The sequence below is a fragment of the Alligator sinensis genome, unplaced genomic scaffold (assembly GCF_000455745.1).
Source record: "Alligator sinensis unplaced genomic scaffold, ASM45574v1 scaffold860_1, whole genome shotgun sequence".
Classification (NCBI taxonomy): domain Eukaryota; kingdom Metazoa; phylum Chordata; order Crocodylia; family Alligatoridae; genus Alligator; species Alligator sinensis.
Genome location: NW_005841923.1, coordinates 2681469 through 2706815, shown reverse-complemented (window position 1 = coordinate 2706815; position 25347 = coordinate 2681469). Strand labels below are relative to the sequence as shown.

General features: G+C 40.5%; 1 protein-coding gene across 9 annotated transcripts in view; it reads right to left on the bottom strand.

Moving 5' to 3' along the window:
• The window catches only part of LOC102387833 (aspartyl/asparaginyl beta-hydroxylase-like), an 86515-nt gene that overhangs the window by 48001 nt on the left and 13167 nt on the right, over positions 1–25347 (bottom strand). For 4 of the 9 annotated variants that reach the window (XM_025198498.1, XM_025198497.1, XM_025198501.1 and 1 more), the window contains exons 2-5: positions 21620–21769; positions 21059–21103; positions 18114–18182; positions 9678–9851 (exon numbers count right to left, since the gene is read on the bottom strand). In XM_025198498.1, the coding sequence (XP_025054283.1) occupies positions 9678–9851; positions 18114–18182; positions 21059–21103; positions 21620–21769 (438 nt within the window). The remainder of the gene's footprint in view (positions 1–9677; positions 9852–18113; positions 18183–21058; positions 21104–21619; positions 21770–25347) is intronic. The other 5 variants (XM_025198502.1, XM_025198505.1, XM_025198503.1 and 2 more) reach the window with 3 other exon arrangements.

Below are 25347 nucleotides of genomic sequence, written 5' to 3'. Positions count from 1 at the left end.
ACAGAGGCAAAGAAACTGTTAAAAATATCAGCTTCCTTGTCTGGCATGGCCACCAGATTACCATTTGTGTCTTGCAGGGGCCCTACATTGCCTGGTGCCCTCTTCTTGCTCCCAATGTACTTGCAAAAGGACTTTTTGTTGTACTTAATCCTGGACGCTAGCCTGAGTTCCATCTCTGCCTTGGCCTTCCTAATAGCCCTCCTACACTCCCGGGCCAAGGAGGAGTACTCCTCCTTGGTGACAGTTCCTCCCTTCCACTGGTTGTACGCTTCCCTTTTAGTCCTCAGGCATTGCTGAATGCCCTTGCTGAGCCAAGGGGGTTTCCGAGCACTCTTACCCCCCTTGCTTTTCTCAGGGACTGTTATCCTTTGGGCCTGGAGGATTGCCCCTTTAAGGTATGACCATCCCTCATGGACTCCCATCTCCTCTACCTTCTGGGCCCTTAGTGCCTCCCCCACTAGTCTCCTAAGCTCACTGAAGTTGGCCTTTCCGAAGTCACGGGCTTTAGCCTTGGTGTGAGCCCTAGATGCCCTGCAGTGGATAATGAAATCCAGCAGGTGATGATCGCTATTGCCCAGGTGGTCAAGGACCTGCAGTCCCTCAGCAGGTCATCCCCCATGGCCAGGACCAGGTCCAGCAAGGCATTACCTTAGAGTTTAGATCAGTTTCCTTAAAAGCAGGGCTGACAAACTATTTAAAAAAAATAATCACAATTAATTGGAAGATTAAAAAATAGTTGCAATTAATCGCAATTTTAATTGAAGTTAAACAATAGTCGGCACCCAACAGCTCATGCACCTTGTGGCTCCTCCTTGCCACCACCAACAGCACAGCCCATCCCCAACCCACCCCACACCCACTCCTGACTTGCCCCAGCTAGAGCAGATCAGCTGGAAACTGCAACCAGCCCCACCCCTGCCTGCTCCAAACTCACTTGCCCATGAGCAGTGGCAGCAGCCAGGGAGAAACTGCTGCTCAGCACAGAGAAAGAGGCCCCTCCTCCTCAGTGTTGCCGGGTCCTTCTCACTGCAGCAACCCAGAACCTACACCCAGGCTGCCTTGCGGCTCCTCTGCACTGCTACTGCTGCTGCCCTACTGGGTGACCCAGAGGTGGCAGTGTTGTTAGCGGAGAAGAGCCACAGGGCAGCCCAGGCATGGGCTCTGGGCGGCTGCAGCAAGAAGGGCTTATATCCGTGCACCTTTAATATATATATTATATGTCTCAGCCTAAATCAGTTATATAAAATAAGTTTTAAGCTGATTTAAGCTATTCTGAATAATTTAAACAGGGATATCAAACTCCCCTTGCACTTTGAGCTGGATCAGAACCATGGCGCTCCTTGCAGGCCATATCCAACTCAGGGCACACAGAGACAGCAGCTCTAGCTCTGACCTAGGGTGCACAGCAGTAGTGAGGCAGTGCCTCAGCCATGCTCTAGCTCCCACACATGGGAAGCAATGCTGCTCCAGTTTCTGCCACATGCCCCATGGTGAATCTGATGCTCCCACTGCATGCCCTGTGCCATGGCATCGGCTCTAGTTCTGGAATGGGGCATGGGGAAACAGTTCTACAATGTGGTGGCACCAGGGCCACCAGGTGAGAAACAAGGGCTGCAGCAGTAGTAACAGGCAAAGTGACCAGAGGGCATCTGGGGCTCCATCAGCCATTGCTCATGCTCCAACCACTGGCTGCCATATCCAAAGAGACCAAAGGGCCCTGGATTCTGCAGCAAGCCATTCCCCCCTGGAGGGATATGGCCTACTGGTCGTATGTTTACCACTCCCATAATCTAATTGTTGCCAACAAAATAAAACTACCATGGTTAATTATTATTTCAGTAAAACCAGGTAAGCCTCTTTGGTTCAATGCATTACAGCTGTATTTTTCAGGAAAGGCTACCCACTAACTAGAAATAATTCAGTGGCACTTATAAATAATGACACACTAATATACTAATTATCAATCAGCAAGATTTCAACTACATCAGGATCTTCTCTTGCTACTTAAGTAGAATGATTAAGTTTCATGTGTTTATAACAATGAAGAAAAGCTTTGCATTTGTGGATTGTCAGTGGGTGCATTTACAAGTGCAATTAACATAACTCAATAAACTCTGGAGCCATTTGAGCCAAAGTACACTGTGCCCGGCCACAGCATCTACACGTGCACCCAGGACAGCAGCAATCTGAACTGGAGCAGAGCAGCCCTGGACTGGCAGCAGGTTCCGAGTGGCAGAGGTGGGAGGCAGAGGGGCTGGCAGGAGCCAAGTGTCTGGCCCCTGCCTGGTTGGGTAAAGGGGTGCAATTTGCAGCTAGTGGTCACTCTCTACATATGCATTTGATTGCACTTAATGGCTCCACCATAAGATAGCACTTTCCCTGACAGTTGTACCTTATGGTAGAGTTAATTTACTGCACCCTAATATCGGCGCACGTATAGACTAACACTTTACTGCGGAGCCAATTAGTCTACTCCACAGTAAGGCACATATGTAGATGCACCCAGCAATTAGTATCACATCATATGTAATGAATACGTCACAAAATTTACCAAGATCTAGAAACACATGCAATTCTTTAGATAAAGCTGCATACTAAAATTATGCAAAAAAACCACATTGTGTCAAATGAAATAACTTTTTTCATAATGCTTGAGGTTAGTTAGCTTACACGTTCTTAACTGATACTTTAAATCTTAAAACAGTGCACAAAATGTACTCTACTCGCATGACAAAGTCCAGTGAGATTTCCCTTTATTTTCTTTTTATTAATAAAGCTTCATGTAGTAAAACCCAAGTAAGAAAGCCCAGCCATTATTGCAATTTTAAGATTTTTGTAACTAGTGCAATAACATAACATAGAATTACTACCCAATTAGAAATATTAAAAACTAGTTAACAGAAGATCAAAACACAATGAAAACAATATAAATATCTTACATTTTCACTTGAAATTTGTCAAAAAAATGCAATTTTATGAAGTATACATTTCTCACTAAATTTAATTGCAGCGGAAGTCACAGTGACAAGTATGCTTGTAAACTGCATCTGAACATTAGTCTAATCAACTTCAGCACGAATCTAAAAAGGTTGCTGGTTTAGTTTTGTCTGTTGTATTTTAAGGCATTTAAGGCTGATCTAGCAAACCAGCAGCAGTTTAAAGAATAACAGTATTTTTTTTTACTTTTAAAAAACAAATGTACGAGAAGCCATAAAATATTAAAGGTTTTTAAAGAAACTAGGGAAGTCTGCTTGAAAAAAGCCAGTATGATTTAACCTTGCATAGAATCCAGAGATTATTTCCCACCCCGCTTAATTTACAACTCTAATGAAAATTTTAAAATGGCTAGTTACTGACCAAAAATCTACTGTTTTCCCACAAGTCAAAATTCTGAATTTAAAATATTAATGCTAAACTACAGTTATTCTATGAAATTCTAGAAGGTGTGTCGCCTCAAATTCTTTAGCAATATTAAATGTTATTTGTTACTGTAATTCTGCACAAAGGTACACAAGAGTAGGAGAATAAAACAACTTCAAAGACCACATTTTCACATTTCAAAGTTTTCCAGGAACAGAAATTCATAAATATGTTGCCACACCACACAAAACTCTATTAGATAGAAACACAAAAAAAAGTTCATCCTAATCCACCAACAAAACATTTCCCAAATGTTCCATATTTAAATCTATATTTAAAAGGTTATTTCTACCAGAGGAGTAACAGAAGAAGGTGTTCATATCATAGAACTTGGAAAACAAATGCATTTTAAAGCACAAAACTGATCATCCTATTATGAATTCATCAAAGCTGGAACAAGTGACAAGATATATATGTCTATGCCAAAGAATCACCACAGGAGAGAGAAAACTAAAGTCTTTTTTTATTTTGATGTACATTTATTTTTACAGCTACAATAAACTACATTTGAATAACAGTCTTCTGCTGAACAAAAACGGTTTGCCTAGAAAAAGGCAGTGGACACTTACCTTAAGTTCGATTCTTTTTATCTGGTAAAAGTTTGAGAGTATGCTTCAGGTTGCTGAGCAAATTGGAGCCTGGGAAGAAACCCCTTCCATACTCTCAAATGTAAATTACAAATTCTTTTGCATAGCTAGTGCAACAGAAGATTGAAGATACTGCTGACACGTCATACTCACATTAGACTGCTCCCAAGACTCTCAGCTTGCCTGCTTATGTAAGTAGGGAAGGAGGAACTGAATCAGAGGCAGAGCACTTCTGATCAGGGTTTCTGTTCAAAAGGCTACTGAGGTATAATCTGGTAAACCTTTTAGAACTGAGGAATATTTGGGAAGAAATGCATTTTACTAGAGAAGATTCGTAGCTCGGATGATCTACCTTCTGGGAATAAGGGGAATTTTTTTTTTTTTGGGGGGGGGGGGGGGGGGGGAGGAGAGGTTGAGAAGCTAAGTCACACATATGCATATAGCACTCTGCCTGATAAGCAGAAAAAAAGTCCCAGAAGTAGGTTATCTTTCTGTTTTAAGCTTATCATGGAAGAGGAACCATTCTGGACACTCAAGTGAGACAGTAGTGGAGCAGGAACTTGACATTCATTATTTAGTTCAACTGATGCCTTGATGGATGGCTAGGGAATAGGATAATAAAATCAATGCAGACTGATCTGAACCTCAGTCTCAAGTTTTTTTTCTAATTAAAAATGTGTACACTATGGATTTGTTCTAATCTACCATTTCAGTACAGGGGACCACAAAGAAAGTTCGTCAGCACCTCAGCGTCTCCTTCCCCTCTCTCACCTAATTTTAAGCTAAATGAAGACCTATTACCAGATTTTAATTTCTGCTAAAATAAATCACTGGAGACTAACAAATGATACAAAATTAGCACACTGCAGAAGCTAAAGATGAAGTCTTATCATTCATTGCCCTTGAAACATTTTTCAAGAGCAAGAGTGTTTTAAAATTAACTTATTTTAGATATAGAAAAACTAAAAAAAAAAGGTACAATAGTAATCTCACAAGATAAACAAACAATTCTTGATTCACTGTATTCAATTCAAATATATATGATTCTAGATATTCTAAACATAATGCTACCTAATTATTTTCACATTAAATACTGTTGAAGGTGGTCACAGAAATCTGGGGTTCAGCCATGTGTGTGTATATATTTTTTTTTCAACTTTTTCAATTTTTACAGGGAAATAAAAGAAGCATTATTTCCTATAATTCATTTACATTAGTACTACAACAAAGCATGCAAAAGCCTATGCAAAAAAAAATCAAACAAACGTATGCTTCCTAGCACCAAGAGATCAACAAGCAGATTTTAATCATTTTAAATAGGTACATTAAAAGTTAGGCATTTTCATAATTTCACTATTTTACTACTTTACATTAATGAGACATTTGGGTAAAGAAAAAAACTGAAAGTGACAGAAAATAAATCTTTTTCCTATAAAGAAATTACAGTGCATTTCTCTACACTTCCTACATACAATTAAGATTTCAGTTAAAAAGTCCATAAGAAATAAGAGTTCCAGAGCCAGTTCATTAAACTAAGTGCTTGCACTACATTTTTGAAGTGTTCATGTAATGCTGTATCTTAAAAACAATTTAGAGGGAAGATGATAGAGGAGGGCACATCCCAGACACACTGTGGGTCTCAAACAAATCATTAATTATAGCATCAAATAAATGTTTTAGTGGCTTTAAAAAAAAGCAACTCTGTAAAACTTTACTAAAAATAACCCTGTAAGAAGGAAGGAGGCCATCAGAAGTGTAGCATAATGGAAAACATCTAGCCACAAATTTGCATTTAAAATTAACATGGTACAAATTAGAAGGATTACTACACAAGTATCTGTTAACCTTTAATTACAAAACAAATTAAAAAATTTGTATCACTGAGCTTTATATGTACTTCACTAACTACATATCCTTACTTCACCACATTACACTTGAGCCACTGAACATTTTGCATACTTCTATTTATTTGGCTCAAAATAACAGTAGTTTACCCAATAGATTTTAAAACTGAATTAAACTGCAATGGGGACTGAAAATTTAGACTTGAAGTTTCCTTTTACTCCTTTATTCCGAATACATGCTTTGAAGCATATTTTACTTAAGTACAAGCAAGATCATGACTCCTAAAATATGACATAACTGAGTTTGTTTCTTGTTTATCAGCCAAGCAATTTCATATTAAACTTTTGGGGTAATTTAGCTACCTTTTAAAAACAATGAATTTGAAAAGCATAGTTAATCTCACTAAATCATACCAGGTCACCCAATACCTAAATCTCATGTACTGTCAAATAACTATTAACAAAATTCAGGGCAATTAAACTGAGTTACATCCTACACTTTAGGTATAAGATTTTAATTGTTCACCATAAAACTTAATGCTGTTCCCACTTTTTTCAAAGTGAAACTTCAACAGGGACAGAGTTAGGCCAATGGCATGCACTTCTGTAAAACCTATTCTAGAAAAGGAAAAATTCTAGAAGGTCAGATACTCTAGCCATATCCTTTATTTTCTAAGATATTTTCTATCCTTTTGTCTTATTTTTGTTCTAAATGTCTTCACTTCTACAACTTTCTTTGAATGACTCCCCACATATTTAAGCAATTTTTAGAAAACACTGATGATACTGAAATTGGAATTTATGTAATAACTTTTCATGCTCCTACTTTTGATTAAACTTCACTGGACTATCCTTTGTAAGTATCTTCTTAGTGCTTACACCTTTCTAGTTATTGTAAAGAGTTATTCTATACCTTCCCTCACAGTTTATCCATCATTTCAGGCAACCTATGGTCTATTTCAGACTTTCCTAATAAACTTAGCCATCTAAGCTAAATAGAGACAGTCAAAAAGCCTGAGGCTGAACTGATTCAATCTTCACAGATTAGTCTAATTTGCATAGATTGAACCAATAAGCAAGTGAACAGATTCATCTTTGATTCCAGAAATGCGGCCACATGCCTGAAGTGGCCCAAGCCAGAAGCCAGGGGGCACTAGAGCACACCCCCCTACTGGTCTAGAACAGACAACCTGGGCCAAGGCTAACCCACCCAACATGCAGGGAAGGTGCAAAGCATCCTGGGAAGCTGGGGGACTGTAAATTAACTTGAATCTAGAAGGGATCTGGGACAGAAGTTCAAAAACCTGATTTAACCTAAATCAGTTAAATCTGATACTACATCCTTCCAGGTTTATCTTAAACTGGATTTTAACCATTTTGAAAGTGTTTTATGTGCACTGAACTTCTGTTGTGTTACAGATTTGAACTAGTTTATGATCATTTATATCAGTTTATGTGCAATTTCCGACCTTAGTCCTAGATTCTAAACAATGTTTTTTTCTTTCAATGTTTTCCTTTTATTGAAGCACTCAGGATGGAATACTGTATTTCAAGTCAGTGTTCATTAAGTCATGCAGAGATCTATCACCCCTTCATCAGTGAAGAAAATCCCCATATATATGACTAAACTCAGTCTGAAACAGGTTCCCTCTAGCACTTCTCATATTTCAAATGCTATCTGTTTTCCTGGATCTTTTCCACAATCAACTAACTTGCATTCCCCAAATTGAATCTATTTGTTATTTCCATCTCTATGTATTATGCACATGTTTTCATTTTATACTTTAGGATTATGCACATTACTATGCTATTGATCCTTTTTTGGACCATTAAGAACTATGTCACAATCAGAACAGCGACAGATCCTCAACGTTACATAGCTTTTTGTTACTAACTATATGGCACTTTTTTTCCATAGAACTCAGTGCTGCACAAAGAAACTTGCTGTTCCCATTTTTCAAAAAAAGAGACTAGGACACAAAAGTAAACCAAATTAAAGGCACTAAAACTTTTGTATCAATGACCATGCTGCACTCTATTAAAAAGGTACCCAAATTAAAAGTTAATCTTAAATTTTGTTTGCCAAATATTCTATTAAATGTTTACCGAAAGCTAAGTAAGAGGAAACCCACAGGTGCAAACTACATGCTCTCCTAGGATTAGAAAATGAATACAATCTAGTTAGTCAAGTAAAAATACATCTTTAAAAAAATCTTTACAAAATGCTCATGCTACCATGCTCTATAGGATTAGATGGTTCTCTCATGAGGCATTATGTTAATACTTTCTTGATGAAACAGAAATGGTAACAAGAGTTCCTACAGCAAGTCTGATGTGTATGGGCCTCAACCCTGCAAAAAAAGCTTTAGTGAGGTTTCTGCAACAAATTTTCTATACCTTTTTCACAATTTAATTTTTTTGGATAAAAAGTAACCCAAATACACATACCTTAGGTCCAACAAAGTTTCATTTTGAATCGGGTACAAATGTTGTCTGGGTTACAAAAGTATTTACGTAGCCTTAAAAATTGCCAAGCCATGCCAATACAAGTCAAAATTGATTTAAGAGTAAGTACATTAAGCGTCATGTGGAATATAATGAAGTTAAACCCTGGAATGTAAACTTTATAATGGAAATTATTACAGAATTAAATGTGACTAAAAAAAGAAGATATGAACGAAGTGGCTGTGCTATTTTCAATCTTAAAATACCAAAAGAACTGACATTTGTACATTAAAACAAGTCAACATACAAACTGACTACCACCATTAGAAATTAGCTTCTCCATGCAAATAACTTCATCATAAGAAAAAATTCACATATGCCAAATGTGTTAGAGAATTTTACACAAAGGATTAACCCTTTGTGAAATGTGTGTCAGCTTGTTCAATTTAGTAAAAGAAAAAAGACATTAAATCCTATTTTGTATGGATTAATCTTTAATATATTCAGCATTACATAAGAAATACATATTCACAATTTCCCACTTTTATAGAAGGCCCACTTAAAAAAAATTGAAAACAAATCAGAACAACCCTTAGGGTGTAGTATTTTTCTATATAAAAAATAAGACTGAAATTTTTTTTCAAATAAGACAATCAGTGGGAAAAACATTGACATGCTAGTTCCTGAATACAATAAGTATGTTAACCAATCTAAAAACAATGTTTTTTGTATATTTTGCAAGCACCATTATTAATACAGTGCTTCAAATTAAGCTAGTAAAAAGAATGCATCTGGGAATCAGAAAATCACAAAATTCTCAAAATCTAAAATTATTCGTATATTATTTCACAAGGTAATTATTTGTATAATAACTATATTAAAGGTTAACACACAAATATATATTTACATAATGCTATCATGCCAGAATATTTTGTAATCAAGCCCATTACAAAATACCTCAATTAATGCTTGTTAGAAAGATAAACATTTATAGGGTTAACAGTATAGCTTACTACAGTTAGTTTGCCAAGTTTAGTGCACAAAATGCACAATTTGAAGCAAAACCATTCAGAAACCAACTAAACAACTGCAGACACATTTTTAGTCTAGACATAATTACGCAAATGTGTACCATTAATTTCCCTGCGAGAAAAACTTACTAAAAGGCTTCTCAACTAGTGAAACTAGCTGATATTAGTTGATATTTACTGTGTCCATTCTGGGTGTTTTTCCCCCACTGCCATAAAGCCCTGTCATATCAAGACTGACATTTGCATGGACATTTTCAAAAGCTAGTAAAATTAGTCCCTTAGTCACTGGTTCTGTAAATCCAAAATAACACAAGTCTTTTTTCCCTGAACCCCTTCATTCTGTGACGTACCATCAACATCATCTGCAGCTTCGCTCTCTTCTTCTTCTAGTATTTCAAAAGGAGTCAATACATCATAGAGAAATGAGAGGAAGCCATAAAACCAATCAGAACTTTCCTCTGCTAAAATATTAAGGACTTCCTCAAGGGAATCAATATTTTCATTACTGCCATCTTTGGTCAGGCCTACACAAGAATAGAGGAAAGAGAGAAAGAGAAAAAAAGGAGAGCAGTTAGGTGGAAAGAGGAAACTGTAAAAGAAGGATCTATGAAAGATATCTCGCGTCACAGAGAGCAGTTTTTACAGGAATGCTAATTAGAAGTAGAAAGGTTAAGAAAGTTTCAACCTGCAAAGAAGTAAATTAAAATTTGGACATGTGAAACCTGTAAGTATTTTAGATAAGATAGTAGATTGGGTTCCTCTTTCACTACTTTCTTCCTGGAAACAGATCAAACTTTTATGCATAACTTGCTGTTTGCAGCATTTATTGTTAAAGTAGATTCTGCATCTTATCAGTCTTCTTTAAATTAGAACAACCACATTCAATTTTTTAAGGCAATCAAATTTAGAGGTAAGATATCTGTTTGCTTTAAACAGATCTGTGCATTTCAATAAGTTTCTCAGACAGGCAGTTGAAACAAAATGTCCTTAATTGCTTGTAATTTTAATTTATAATGGGCATCCATTGTTCTGACCATTTATTAACCCATTTATTATCACTAGGCAGTGAGGTATTTTTATGTCCCCCTCCAAATTCCTTTATAATTTAATTCTATGAGAAAACACATTTTATAGCTTTAACTTCATGTAGTTACCATTCTAACTTGCTTCAGAGGTCTTAAACCAAGAAGCAAAACACTGACCCACTTAAGTAAAACAAAAAAACCCTATAGTTATTTTAGTGTTGTAGTCTGGATTCAATCTATGGAAGGCCTCACCAGAGAAATACTGCTGATACAGAGGAATTCCAAGCTCAGCAACCCTTCTTGGCAAAAGTTTTAGAGGTAAAGAAACAGTGAAAGAAAAAAAAAAAAAAGGCAATTATAAAGGGAGGGAGATACAGAAGAACCGAAGAAAGTGATTCCAAAAGCTTTTGGAAAACAAGCTGGAATTCTCTGATATTGTACTGTCAAGAAACAGGCATGTTTTGGGTAACCCCTTCTATAAAACAGGGCACATGGAGGAAGTAACAGCATGTGTTCTTAGTTTGATATCCTAATTCTGTCAAAGCAGTAGCTTAACTGATGGGGCAAGAGCCAAACGGGCACCAGCCCCAGGCACTGACTTCGAAGGGGCACCAGAACAGTACCCTGTCACGAGTCTTTGCAACAGAAGCCCTGCTCTACCCATCAGCAGTAGCCAAGTGTGAGGACACAGGAGCGGAAGGAGAAAGGGTCTGAAACCCCAAGGCAGGTAAGAATTCCCTTCTCCCAACCTCCCACCCTGCACTCTCCAGTGCTTGGAACCCCCTCCAAGCCAAACCATATGGGAGTTTTGCCCAAGGCACAAAACTTTTAAGTGCACCTCTATGAAGCACAAAAACCTGGACTGTCAAGAAACAAAAAGTTACAGTCTTTATAAAAATAATCCAAGAGTTGTTCTAATTAAAATTTTCTTGGACTAAAAAAATAATAAAAAAAAAAAAAAAAAAAAACAAGAATTGGAGCCTTTACTAAAGCACCAGAAAGTAAAGTCAACCACACGGAGCCTAGCCAGCAGTGGAGTGCGGCTCCAGCTCTGAGCCGCTGCATGCGCCACTCTTCTTCTTTTTCCCCATGGGTTTTTTTAGCCCCTGGACACCCAGGGGCCAAAATCCCCCTCTGCGTTGCTCCCTTACAGCATGGAGAACAACTGAGCATGTGGTATGTGGCGCTGCAGACTGCACAATCGCGCTCAAAAGAATGCAGCCATCGTTTCCCCCATGCTCTCATCTCCCTCACTTTGTATGAAAACAAAATACTCTATGACGACCAAAAAACTCAATATTGATAGGATTTTCCTGTAACCTTGAAGTTCCAGAAACTTGATTATATTGCAGTCTTCTAGGAAGGTGTACTTGCAGTGATTCTAAATAAAGTCTTCTTTCTTTCCTAGCCCGATTCGCATTCCTCATTTAGATAGCCGGCTGTTATGCTGGATTTTTCCCCTGAGAAAGTTATGTTTAGATCTGCCCCATTAAAAAGTGAGTTACTGAAGGACGACACAAAACATGTCTAAAGCCTTGAAAGTCTAATTTCTATCAAAGAATGTGTGACCAGGCTATAGAGGTAAATCGCTCCAAATGACTCCAAGGAGCCACAAAGAAGACTATCTTGCCAAACCATTTGCAGGTATTACAAGGGTGACACTCACTAGAACTTCAGGAACAAGGTTAGATCTTGATGAATTTCTCAGGGTCTTACTAAACTGCTGTGGAACCCCAAAAATACCTTTAAGGTTGCTTATGCAATAGGCATTGCTAAATACAAAATACGTGCATGTCTTTGAAATTCAAATGGAACCAATTCTCTACCTTCAGCTAATGAGAGCATTAAGTTACACCTGTCATGATAAAGGAATTCCCAGAACTACCTTAACTTCTCTCCACAAAACTAATCTCCTTCCAAAGTAACATGAGTAAGCAGAAAGGAAAAGAATCTTTAACCAATCATTTTTCAAGAGCAGATCAGGAAACTGTTCTACTCCAAAGAAACGACTGAAAAATCAAGACACCATTGAGAAATAGAACTAAAAAAAAAATCCAATGTTCTCTCCCCTTCATGATTATTTATTCAGTCCAGCACAAACACAGTGTAAATAAGATATTTTAAATAAACACGAGTATACAGGAAAACTTCTAATGCAAATTATTATACACAAAGTTCAGTCTAAATTAGAGCAACCCTCTTACACTTTCTTGTACAGTGCAAGAAACCTAAGACTCCTACAAGTAACATAGACAGCTATTTAAATCATGCAAAAAGTACATGTCATTTGCCAAATCCTATTGATCTATAATGCTAGAAGCACCACTAAAATGAATTGTGTGTTTGATATTTAATTCTGAAACACCATGCATTTAACATGTACACCTTTGTTAGCACCTACTCAAGCCTGGCTATCCTCTAAATCAGAGTATATGCAAGCACAAGTGAACAATCAAGGGGTGCTGACAGATGTGCAGGCCCCCACTCTAACTCATGGTGCTACATGTAAAGTGTCATGAGTTAGAGTACCCCTTCCCCCCCCCCCCCCCAACCCAAGACTTTCACATGTTAAGGTGGGGTAGGGAAATAGAGCCTGCCTACAAGAGCCCAAGGAGTCTACTGCAGGAGCCTAAGGAGCTGCCTTTCCCCCCCAGCCTCGCCCCCCCCAACCCAACTTCCCAGCTCCAGGGCTGTCTGCAGGATGGGAAAAAGGAAGGGGACTGAGCTACTGGCTAGGGTTTGCCCAGCCTGAGCTGGAGGGGAGGACAGGGGTGGGGGTGAGGCAGGGAGGCTCTAATCCCCCTACCCCCTCCCTCCAGCTCAGGCCAAGTAAACCCCAGCCAGCAGCTCATTCCCCTCCCCCACCCTTCCTGCAAACAGACCCAGATCACGCCACAAATTAATCCTAGGGAACACAAGTTCCCTAAGGTACTCCAAAAGGAGTGCCTTCATCTGATCCCACATCTGATGAGGATTAAAATTTGTCACACAATCAGCCACGTTAAAAGTGCTCTGCGCCCATGCACAAGTATCACAGCATAGTTGTAGAGCACTTTCAGGGGAGCAATCATGAAACAAATGTCAATTCTGTCTGCACCCAAGGAGCTGCTACCACTTCATTTAGCAACCACTTATACCAAAGGGCAGTTAAGTGGTTTAAGTTAAACACAGCAAGGTTACTTATCTCTGAGGAGTGAAATACGGTGGCCCAGGTAATCCCACAAGTCCATTCAACTGATCAAACATACTATTCCCAATACCTACACAAACTCCCCACATGCATCTTAATCTATTTTTAAGACAGGATGTTGAGACGCAAATGATGCCCCCGCACATATCCATGCAATCCCAATGATTCACCAACTAGCAGTAAGGCCGTTAGAAATATTTTTTCTTCTACTAAACTTTCTAGGCACCTTTCAATGATTAGCAAACACTGAAAACAAAAAAACAACATAAGGCCTTCTAGATACCAATGCCATAAGAGAAGCATATGTTTAGTGACTGACAACTTACATGTCCATATATTACTTCAGTTTAAGAAATAACTTTCCCCCAAAACAAAAACTAAGAGTTAGCTATTCATGCAGAATGTTGCTTGAAAAGTATGCAGGCTATTTCACAAATGCCCAGGGTAGCATAACTACGGGAGGGGGGGGAGAGGAAGGAGGGCTGAGACCCAACTCTAATTAAGAGGGATGCCAGAACAAAGGCAGGGAAGCTCCAGAATGGTTGTCACTACAGGCTGTGGCTGCATAGCATGGTGGTGTCCTCCACTGCCCTCCCATAAGCAAATTAGATGTTTTCTACCTCCAACTCAACACACACTCAACAGTGTCTGCAGAGAGAGAGAGAGAGAGAGAGAGAGATGGCCGGTAAGAGGCTAAACGCCTTGGCTGAGGGACACATTTTCCCCTGCGGGGACCCTAAAGACCCTCAGCTCTTCTGCCCTCTCCATACTGCCAAAGTCCACAGCTGTGTGGGCCTAGAGCCCCCTTGCCTCCACTCCCTGGGACACAGATGAAGATTCAGAGCCAGAGCCCACAGTTGCTCAGGGCATACACCCTATTAGAGATGCCTCTGGATGCCCAATCTTGTTCCCACTGAAGTCAATGCTCAAATTTCTGTTAACTTCAATGGGAGAAAGAAAAGACCAAAAATCAGTCCAAAAATGTAAATTGATAGCCATTCTCCAGTTAATACAGTTTGTTGAAACACTGCAGAAAAAATGGTTTGTTCATTAATTTTTACATGTTATCATCCTAGAAATCCACACTATTTCTAAAATTGAAATCTGTATTTATAATTATTTTTATAATTAGAACAAAATATTAATTTATTTATTTTTTAGATATAGATCCTGCCCTATCCAAAAGGGAGATATTATTTATGGCACTACCAATAGAAGATGTGAATGCTGGAGATTTTAAACTACAGTAGTATCTCTCTAGCTTTAAGGATTAGCTAAAGAAAAGAAAAGACAAGTAACTGATAATTTATTAGGATTAAACAGTAAAGTTCTCATTCTTGACAAAGGATTAAATAAGCACCAAAGTCTTTTAATATTGTACTCCCATTAAAATCAATGTCTTTGAGCATCAATTTTTTAACATCAGCATAAAAATAGTATCTTTTTCTAACATAAATCATTCAAAATACATTGTCACAGCTCACAAATATTTAGAAAGTTAAGTTCCAAGAGATGATGACTGCAGCTTTTATAGCATATTTTCCTTATTTTAATGCTTTATTTAATTGCGAATTCCTCAGGACAAAGTCACATTTGTTACTTTTTGCAGACTATGCTGAATACATATAATATTATACAGTTAACAGTGTTATATAAATTATACCAGGGTGTCAAGCAATACAACCTGTGGGTTGCATCCAGGCCACAGAGCCATTTTATCTGGTTCACTGGGGATACAGGAAGTTAAGAGTCATGGTTAGAGGGAGTGGCTTACCACAAAATTCAGGACCTCTGGGACCTGCCAGACATGCTATCAATGGCAGGGAGGAGAGCAAGAGCTGTGCTGATAGCCCAGCTGCTTGACCCTGCCACTGCTCCCAAACCAGTCTCTGTTGTAGCCTCTGGCCCTGCAGATGCAGTCCAGGAGGAGCCCCATCGTCCAGATCTGACCCAGGGTGAGTTTGACACTTTTGAATTACACTACATAATTAGAACCAGCAGCTTGCTTGGTTTTTCCTGTTGTGTGTTTTTTTATTTTGGTTTTTTAGCTGAAACTAAATTAAATTATGGATTAATCACCTGAAAAGATTTTTATTGATCAAATGTTTGTAGTGGTCTGCACCAAAAATGTTTTAAAAACCAGTTAGGTATTTTTTCCCTGTTTTACAGAACGCATGAAAAAGCCAAATCTTAAACACTAGTTTTGAAGTACAGTAGCTCCTTGATGTGTGACCTTTTATGTCACATTTGAGAAAACATGTATTTCAATATATGGAAAGGCAAATTTATTATAGAAACATGGTCAGAGTACTGGCAGAATACCCAATCATATCAAGTTTCATATAATCAAAGATGTAACAAAGAGCAGTACATATTTTTGGCTACCAGCTTTGCGGTCAGAAAGACTGGCATGAAATACAGTAGTAAGAGAACTATCTATTCCTTCCTATACAGCACCAAGAAGGTACAGGTTTGAAGAAGAATTACAGGAGAAAAGATCATGATAATTTATTCTGAGTTAACTTTTGCACTTCTTGTCTTAAACATATATTTCAGGGTTAGCTCTCAATTTACAGCTCTAATGTGACAGACCACTAGAGACAAGATTAGAATACTTCTTGCTCTACCTGACATTACAGTTGCATTCATGATGCTGAATCTCAGAAGTTCTTCACATACATAGCAGCACATATACACTATAAACAAGCAGACTGAAAAACAAAGCTACTTGCCTACCTCTTCAGGTGAACAGAGATGGGGGAAGACAGCATTAAATAGACTTTTAAAGAGCATGCACACCGACCTGATACTAGTCCACAGTAAAATGTAGTATCAACACGCTATGTCTTGCATTACTGCACCATTAAGATACAACTCTGGACATTGAACAGATATGATTTGGTGTTTTTTTCAACTCCATTTGATGACTTTGAACAACTGATAATGCAAAGCTGGAAAGTCCCCAGTTAAGAACACCTAAAATTATTTTCCCTCCAATTTCAGCTGCAAGAGTCACCTTGTTATTAATACACTGCTTCTCATTCCCCTCTACTCTGCTTTTCTTTACAAAATAAAAAAAGAGAGAAGTCAATAAGGACCAGCACTATATTAGCAGGAAGGGAGTTATAAAAGGGATTTAACACAGTTTACCCCAGAGAGTTGCCCAAGCTCTTTACTATTTTGGGCTTTTTTTTTTTTTTTTATATTAAGTTTATATATATTCCTAGGATCCCCAGTGGGTTCATCTGAACAAATCTAAAGAATGAAAAAGGCAAAGCCCACTATGAATTTAAATTTCAGCTATTTAAGAAGCCTCTGTCCAAAGGCTGAACAAAAAGTGCTCAAGATGGCACTCTCACCTTGGTAAAGTTAACTGCTGTACCCAGATCTGTGGGTATCTTAAAAGTAAAGATAAAAAGTATCTTAAAATTTACACTTAAGAAATTTCTCCCTTAAGATTCCAAGCAAGAAAAAAGGAAATTACTCTTTAGGAACAGAAGCAATAAGAGTTGGTAGTCGCAAAGGATGCCTCAGTCAGCCCTTATATTACAAAGGGAAATGAAGCAGAACATTGAAGGGCAAAAAAAAAAAAAAGGCAGAGGGAAGCAGAAAATAAAATGTAAAGAATATATTTAACATGTAGAAAAACATTTATATAAAGACTAGTGAATTGCCTGTCACGAGTGACAGGTGGGGGAAGCGGACGGGGACAGAACACTGTCACTGCTCCATCTCCAGCCCCGTACACCTCGCCAGCCCCTACATCTGGCCCCGTGAGGCCCCCACCCCCGGGGGCCCCCCCCCCCCTGCCACTCCCAGTGCCCTCCCATACACCCCTCCACCCCCTGCAGCTCCCAGATCCCAGGAACAGGAGGCAGAAGCTTGCACACTATGGTGGCCGCGTCCCCACCATCCCCTTGGACAAATGGGGCCGGGGGGAGGGGGGTGGGGAATTAAGGCTACCCCTTGGATGTGGCAGTGAGGCCAGACTGGGGGGAGGCTGATGGGGGGAGAACACGACAGGGGAGGGGCATGAGGCCAGCCCTGTTCCCCACCCACTCCAGCCCCTCAGTCCCTGCTGTCATGGCGGCACTCCACTGTGTCCGTCTGTCTGTGCAGACCATTCTGACTGGTTGTTTCAGTCAGCATTGTTATTGGCTGCCGAGACAACCAATCAGAGTGCTCACAAAGCATTATGAATAGACAAACAGAGACAAAGGCTTTTATTATATTAGAATTTAATTATTTCTGCCACAACCTCATTTACAATTGACCTGGCATGTTTCTTTGACCTATGCTCCAATATTGTAAACAGCTTATGAAATGACCCACCTTACCCAAAGAAATTTTTAAAAGATGCATTCTAGGTACAGTTAATAGGTGCATGTTACATCAAGTACTAAATAATTCCACCTACCTTGCAACAGTACTTGCAGTTTTCATGCAAAGAATTCCATGTTTAGGGCATTTCCTTACCTTCCGATTTAATCATTTAATATTATACGACAAATTACGGAACCTGAAGCATAAAAACTATTACATGGACTTTTCAAAATGTGTTTTGTACTTGCCTAACAAAACTTTTGCATCTTCCACATCAAAATCTCCATCTCCATCTGCATCATATATCCCAAGCTTGCCTAAAAACATGAGAGTAGTAGAAAGAAAAGAATTTTAAAAATGCTTTCATTTTTATGTATTCAATATGCAATATATGTAGTTTTAAATTATTCCATCTTCATTATTTAACATAATTATAGGTCTTTTGGAATACCTTAAAAGACATTCCAAGTTCAGTTGCAAGTTGTCTAAATATCAAGTGTACTTGAATGTAGGCAGACTTCTTTCAGTGAATAATTTATTTAGTCTTTCCAAAACACAAAAAGCAAGTATAGGCAGTCCTCAACTTATAACATTTCGAGTTACAACATTTCGTACTTAGAACGTTTATAAAACTGACACCCTGTTTCAACTGGGTTCAACCCTGTTTCAGGTAGGTGGCCAACTGGCTTAGGGACAGCACCCAGAGAGTGATGGTGGATGGTTCCTTCTCAGCCTGGAGGGAGGTGGGCAGTGGGGTCGCAGGGTTCGGACCTTGGACCAATATTATTCAATATCTTCATCAACGATTTGGATGAGGGCGTGGAGAGCACCCTCTCCAAGTTCGCTGATGATACCAAGTTATGGGGCAAAGTTAGTACACCGGAGGGCAGGGAGCAGATTCAGGCTGACCTGGACAGGTTGGATCAATGGGCAGAGAGAAATAAGATGCAATTTAATGAAGATAAATGTAAGGTACTCCACCTGGGAAGGAGGAACCCCCAGCACACCTATAGGTTAGGGAGTGTCCTTCTCAGCAGCTCGGAGGCAGAGAGGGATCTTGGACTCATAACTGACTCCAAGACGAACATGAGCTGGCAGTGTAACGAGGCCAACAACAAGGCCAATCGCACCTTGTCGTGCATTAGCAGGTGCATGACTAATAGAACAAAGGAGGCGATGCTTCCCCTCTATGCGGCACTGGTCAGGCCGCAGTTGGAGTACTGTGTCCAGTTTCGGGCGCCGCACTTCAAGAGGGACGCGGAGAATCTTGAGAGGGTCCAGAGGAGGGGAAGCGCTGTTTACTAAGGCGCCCCAAGGAGTGACTAGGAATAACGGGTGTAAACTAGTTGAGAGTGGATTTAGGTTAGATATTAGGAAGAAATTTTTCACAGTATGGGTGGCCTGGATCTGGAATGGGCTTCCAAGAGAGGTGGTGCTATCACCTAGCTTGGAGGTCTTCAAGAGGAGGCTAGATAGTCACCTGGCTGGGGTCATCTGACCTCGGTCCTCTTTCCTGCCAGGGGCAGGGGGTCGGACACGATGGTCCATTGTGGTCCCTTCTGACTCTACAATCTATGAACTTTCTGACGTCAGTTTTGACTTTACAATGCTTGATCTGATACGATGCCATGCCAGTGAACACATTCACTGCATTGCCTATCTCCCTGGAAAACAACTATTCAAGCTTCCTTGGATGCTTTCTTTAAGAAAGCAGCCAAGACTACAGAAAAACCTGCAGCTAAGACTCCTGAGAAGACTCCAGCCACGAGCCCTTCAAAAAGCCCAACCAAGAGCCCTTCAAAAAGTCCAGCAAAGTCACCTCAAAAAAGTCCTTCTAAATCAATGCGATTTCTAATTACAATATAAATACATTAATGTAGCTATATTACTGATCTATAATTGACTGAGTACAAAATTATGGGTTATTTTTGGTGAAAATAGGGTATCGGGCCTTGGTTCAAGAACCAATCCCCCATTTATAACATTGTTTCCTATGGGAAAAATCAGTTTCGAGTTACAACATTTCGACTTAAGATGCAGTTTTCAGGAACCAATTGTGTCATAAGTCTGAGGACTGCCTGTACACACTTCAACATGCAACTATTTTTTAATCTGAGTTCAATGTATTCAGACAAACTAGCTGTACAATAAGCAATCAAATGATCACCAAATGCTTTCAGTTTTCATAGTCTACCATTGTAAATACTTCTCTGTCACAAAAAATTATACCTATGCTCTGGATACGTGGAACAGAAGAAGCGTGTTTCCCAGAAATAGCATAAAAACATATACTAAATCTCATGTAAGCACTGGTGAATCTAAACATCTATCATTAACCAAGGCAAGACTTGCCAAAAGCAAGGCTATTTTTACACAGTAAAATCTGGACAGGCACCCAAAACATTTGATATCTTGTTTATCATTTACTTCTGCTACAGTTGCTCTACTAGCCCTAAAAGGAATCCACAAGAATACATATTGTTTCTTACAACAGCTAATGTAACAAAAAACTACAGCATCTATAATTAGCTGTACCCTGGAATCGCAAAATGAACTAGCAGGCTTTTAAATTAGTTTCTGACAGAACTCAAGATCCAGGCAAAAGCAAGCCTGCCTCTCAACGTTATAAGATCAGGTAGAAGAACTGCATAACCTTGAGGTTCCTACAGTTGTGACTATATGATCACTTATTGTGGAGGCAGGAACTTCAGTGGCACAATAGCCATATAACAACTACTGCCATTTTTTTTGGTGGTGGGATGGATTTTAACCACTTAATTGTTCCTTTCAGAATATGACTCTTATGGAAAAGCATTTTTGTGTGTTGAAATAATTACAGTTTAGAAAAAGAAAGAAAAAGTTTGGTAGAAGCAAAATTCCAGGGACGGGTCCAAAATGTGCAATAAGCCATTACCATTGTATTACAGCAATACAATCTATGGAATTGTTGTTAACTTTGAGGCTAAGGTTAAACAGAGCACATAATTTTACTATTCAGCCAGCAAGAAGAATTGCATCATCTCAAAGAACAGAAAGAAAAGTTAGGAATAAGCAATGGCTGAGTCTTTCATGCCACCTGCAGAATGGTAACTATTTCATCACCACTGAAAATAAAAAGGTAAAGAAGAATTAAATTAGCATATTATTTTAATCTCAAAAAGAGTACAAGAATTTTGTTTTTCCAATATCCTACCTTGAAGTACCTCTGATAAGTTATAACGGAAGTCCTTTGCTTTGGCTGCATGCATAGTAAAAATATAAAAACCATTATTTGCATTAACAGACCCTGATCAGATTTTAATTCAGATGCCTTTTACATATCAAAGATTGCTAATAAAAATGCTTTGTTACAATCTGTTTTTAATGTCAAGCAAACTACAGCACACTGGACACAAAGCATTAAGATTCATACTTGAGGTCTCCATTCTTCTGGATTTCTCAACTCTTAATATATATGTAAAGTTTGAATGTCAGAATTTTCCTCTACAAGAATTTAATTTTAAGACTAATATACATCAAAGTATTAAAATGCATCCTTTCATGCACAGATGCCATTCAGCATCTATAACAGCTAAAAATAAGCTACTGCATTTGCAAGGGAGCAGTAACTAATTTTCCAGAGCAGTGACATTTTACCTATAAAATAAGACAAAAGAATTAATCCTACTTTCTGAAATTGAAAAAGCTTATGTTCTATGAATGGTGACAGAAATGACATATTTTTAAAGTACTAAATTATTATTAAATGTCTTACCTAGAACTTCTTCATAGTCTATAAGTTCGAACCAAACAACTGCTACTGATGTCCATACTCCAAGCAAAGCAATTACCATAAACCAGGTGAAAAATGAGCTTCCGGACAGGCCTTCTTTCTTTCCATTCTTACTTCCCCCGTGTTTTGTTTCTATTTAAAAAAAATAGAAAGAAAAAGAAAAGAAAGAAAAGTTCATATACATGGAAGCTGTATTACTATTAGAAGATAAATATTTATGTATTAGCAAATTGTCCATCATGAATGACCGGGGGGAGGGGGAACAGAGTGCTGCCTCCCAGTGCCCCGGGTTGCCGCTGCTCCAGCTCCGAAACCATGCATCCCCCCACCCTTCACCTGCCATGCCCATGTCCGGTCTCATGCACCACCCCATAATCCCTTCCATGTCCGGTCCGGTGGGCCCCCCACAACCTTTGCTGCTCCACCTCACGCCGCTGCTAGCTCCAAGGAACAGTGGGGGAGGGGAGTTGGCACGTGGCCACCGACACTCAGTGCCCTGCCCTGCTGTAGGTCTGTGTCTGGCCATACACAACATCCCCCCCTCCCTCTCCACCACCTCCCCCTCTGCCAGCTGTTGTCAGGGCTGGGCAGCAGCAGGGAGTGGAATGGTGGCAAGGGGGCGCTTGCACCAGAAAACCCCCCATTCCCTGTCCTGCTCCCTTCTCTCCCTCCCTTCCTCCCCTCTTCCTTGCCACTCCCCCTCCCTGCCGGAAAGGAGAGCAAGGACGGAGCACTGCTACCCACCATTCCGCACCACCACCTTCTGCCAGGAGCAGCTTGCCCCGCTGTCCCCACCACCAGGACCCCGTGCTGCTGCCACATCCAAGGGGTGGCCTTTCCCTTCCCCGCCTCTCCAGCCCTGCTCAATGGAGGCTGTGGCAGTGCAAGGTGCTGGCAGTGCGGTGCTAGCCTCGACCCCCCACTCCTTCCCTTGTCATGGCAGTGTTCCGCCGTGCCAGTACATCCCTGCCATCCCGTATGCCCTTCTGCCAGGGACGGAGCACTGCCATGACAGCAGGTACGAAGCTGGCCAGAGCCACCGCTGCCTCTAAGGAGCAGGGCCGGGGGTGGGAAGGCGAGGACACCCCTTGGATGCGGCAGCAAGGCCAGAGAGGGCGGGGTGAAGCCAACAGTGTGGGGGGCCAGGCCAGCACCACATGCCACCACCGCCCCTCAAGGAGCAGGGCTGGGGGGTGGGGGGTTGGGCGAGGGGAGGCCAGCACTGCTAGCCTTGCCGCCCCCACTCTGTCCCCTCTGTCACGGTGGCATTCTGTTGTACCAGTCTGTCCCTGCCATCCCCACTCTGCTTCCAAAGAGCAGGGCCAGGAGATGGGGAGGGGAGGGTGGGGGTGGCGAGGCCAGCACTGATTAACTCGCCCCCCTGCTCCGGCCCCTCAGTCCCCGCTGTCATGGCAGCGCTTCGGCGTGTGTGCATGCATGTGTGCATGTATGTGTGCGTGTGCAGAGCACTCCGATTGGTTGTTTCAGTCAGCATGTGATTGGCTGTTGAGACAACCAATCAGAGTGCTCATAAAGCATTATGGACAGACAGACAGACAAAGGATTTTATTATATTAGAATAATTAAGTGTGCATACTTACAAATTGTAAATAAAGTATGCTATAAAAGTATCCTACAAAACAATGTTTTAGTGACACAATGTGCTCAAATAACTTTATAAATGACTTCTCGTACTGTATGATTAAATGTATGATTATAAAAAGGACAAGATTTGTCTGTACTGGTGATTCTCAATCAAGGAGCCATGAGATCCTTTCAAAAGGTGTCATGCCACCGCTATTCCTAGTGGAAACTGCCAAACTGCATGCCTCTCTAGGAGAGGCAGTGTGGGGCTGGGTCAGGAACTGGCTGCAGCATAAACCAATGCATTCCTCGGGACAAGATTTTGCTGTCTTTAGGACCCGGGGCTGGCTACAGTTATGACAAATGTAGGTAAAAGTCAAGTAGACAGCAAGGGGAATTTGCAACTTATAGACTAACACAAGTAGATACTATACAAGTATACATAGGGCAGGTTTCTGTGAGCTGAAGTTCACTTGCAGATGCTGTGAAAGGACATGCACAAAGCTGTGTATGAAAAGTAAGTGTCAGGCAGGAGCTCTCAGCTAGAAGCCAGCCTCTACTCCAGACTCTCTCCCCTCTCACTCCTGCTCAGCCCAGCCCCTGCTTCCACCAGAACTCTCCATTGCTTCCTGGGAAAAGCAGGAATCCCTGCTCCAGGGGGGCCTTCCCAAACGGAATGTGTGATCAGTATCTGGGACTAGCTGGCAGGAGCTGCTATTAGGCCCATGCTGCTCTCCACTGCACCAGCCAGACCCTTCCCACAGTGGAGAACCAGCCATCCTGCAAAGGCACCTCCATCTTGCAGGCAGACCCTCCCTTCTCCCCATTTAATAGTGATGCCCAGTACTTTTATTTTCCTCTCTACCCTCTTTAGACAATATGCTGAAAATGAGCAATTTCCAACAAGCTGGAAAAACATGGTATTGTTGTAAATTCTACAATATGTGACATTTTGCACAACGTGCTTATATCTAGAAGGAATATCATTTTGCATTAAAAAAAACAAATACAAATTTCAAGACCTCACACTTAACACTTGAGTGTCATTTAGACACCATTTAAGTAAGATGGACTCTGCACCTTGGTCTGTGTGCCTCATAATACCTTGCTTCAAAGTATTACTTTGGGGATGAATACATTAAAGATTAAAGGGGTATTCAGATCCCATGGGCAGAAGATAACAGAATAATATAAAAGATAATAGTATCTTTCCAGAGCAATTATTCTCAACCAGAGTTGTGACAATCTAAAGTATCTCCCTGTTTATAATATCAGAAACAGAGTTTAATATTCATGCATGTTTTTCCAAGTTTGTTTTAAAACACGTGTTTCCAATCAAGTTAATTTTACACACTTAAAAAAAAAAAATGTTAAAAACTAGGTACCATTTGTCACAACCCAAGGGTGTGATTTGATGTGTGCGCGCTTCGGCACTGCTAAATTATTTCCCGCCACTCGGAGGTTTCTTTGCAGGGTGCATTTCTTAGTTGCAAAGAGAAATGCACGGTGCAAAGGAGTTCCCGCCACCCGCATGCAAATTTGTGCCCCACTATTGGCCAGTTCTAAATTATTCCCACGTGGCGGCTAGCAATTGGCTTGCTAGCCGTATAAGAGGCTTGAGCGGTTTCCGCCCAAGTTGGAAGACTCCACAACTATCAGGAGGAGGAGAACTTCACGTCTCGTGAAGATCTCTAAGCGCTGCGGAGTCTATCAGACCCAGCGTGTACCTTGAGAAGGCTATAGGGGTCTGATCAACCTCTGGCCTCTCCCCGTCGCCGAACGATCCCTCGACGAACCCCTTCCCTGCGCGCAAGTTCCACGGAGCCTAGCAAACTTCGTGAGAGTTTATCCAGAGCTCTTTCTCCAAGTTGTTTTCTTCGGTTGACACGACGGGCTCGCGTGTTTAGAGCCTTCAACCAGATTGGGCTAGAGGTTCGCATGGAAGGAACTCTTGTCCGCTTCTCTTCTTTGCTGTCTGTAACTGCAACTCTAGCAAGTTTTCCTGCCTGCACCGCGACCATCTACGGTGTAAGTAAAATAATCTTTAATCAACCGCTAAGCGTCCGTGCCTAATTCTAGCCCGCTGGCCTGCATTCCCCGACCCGCGTGCCAGGGCTGCTGGCCAC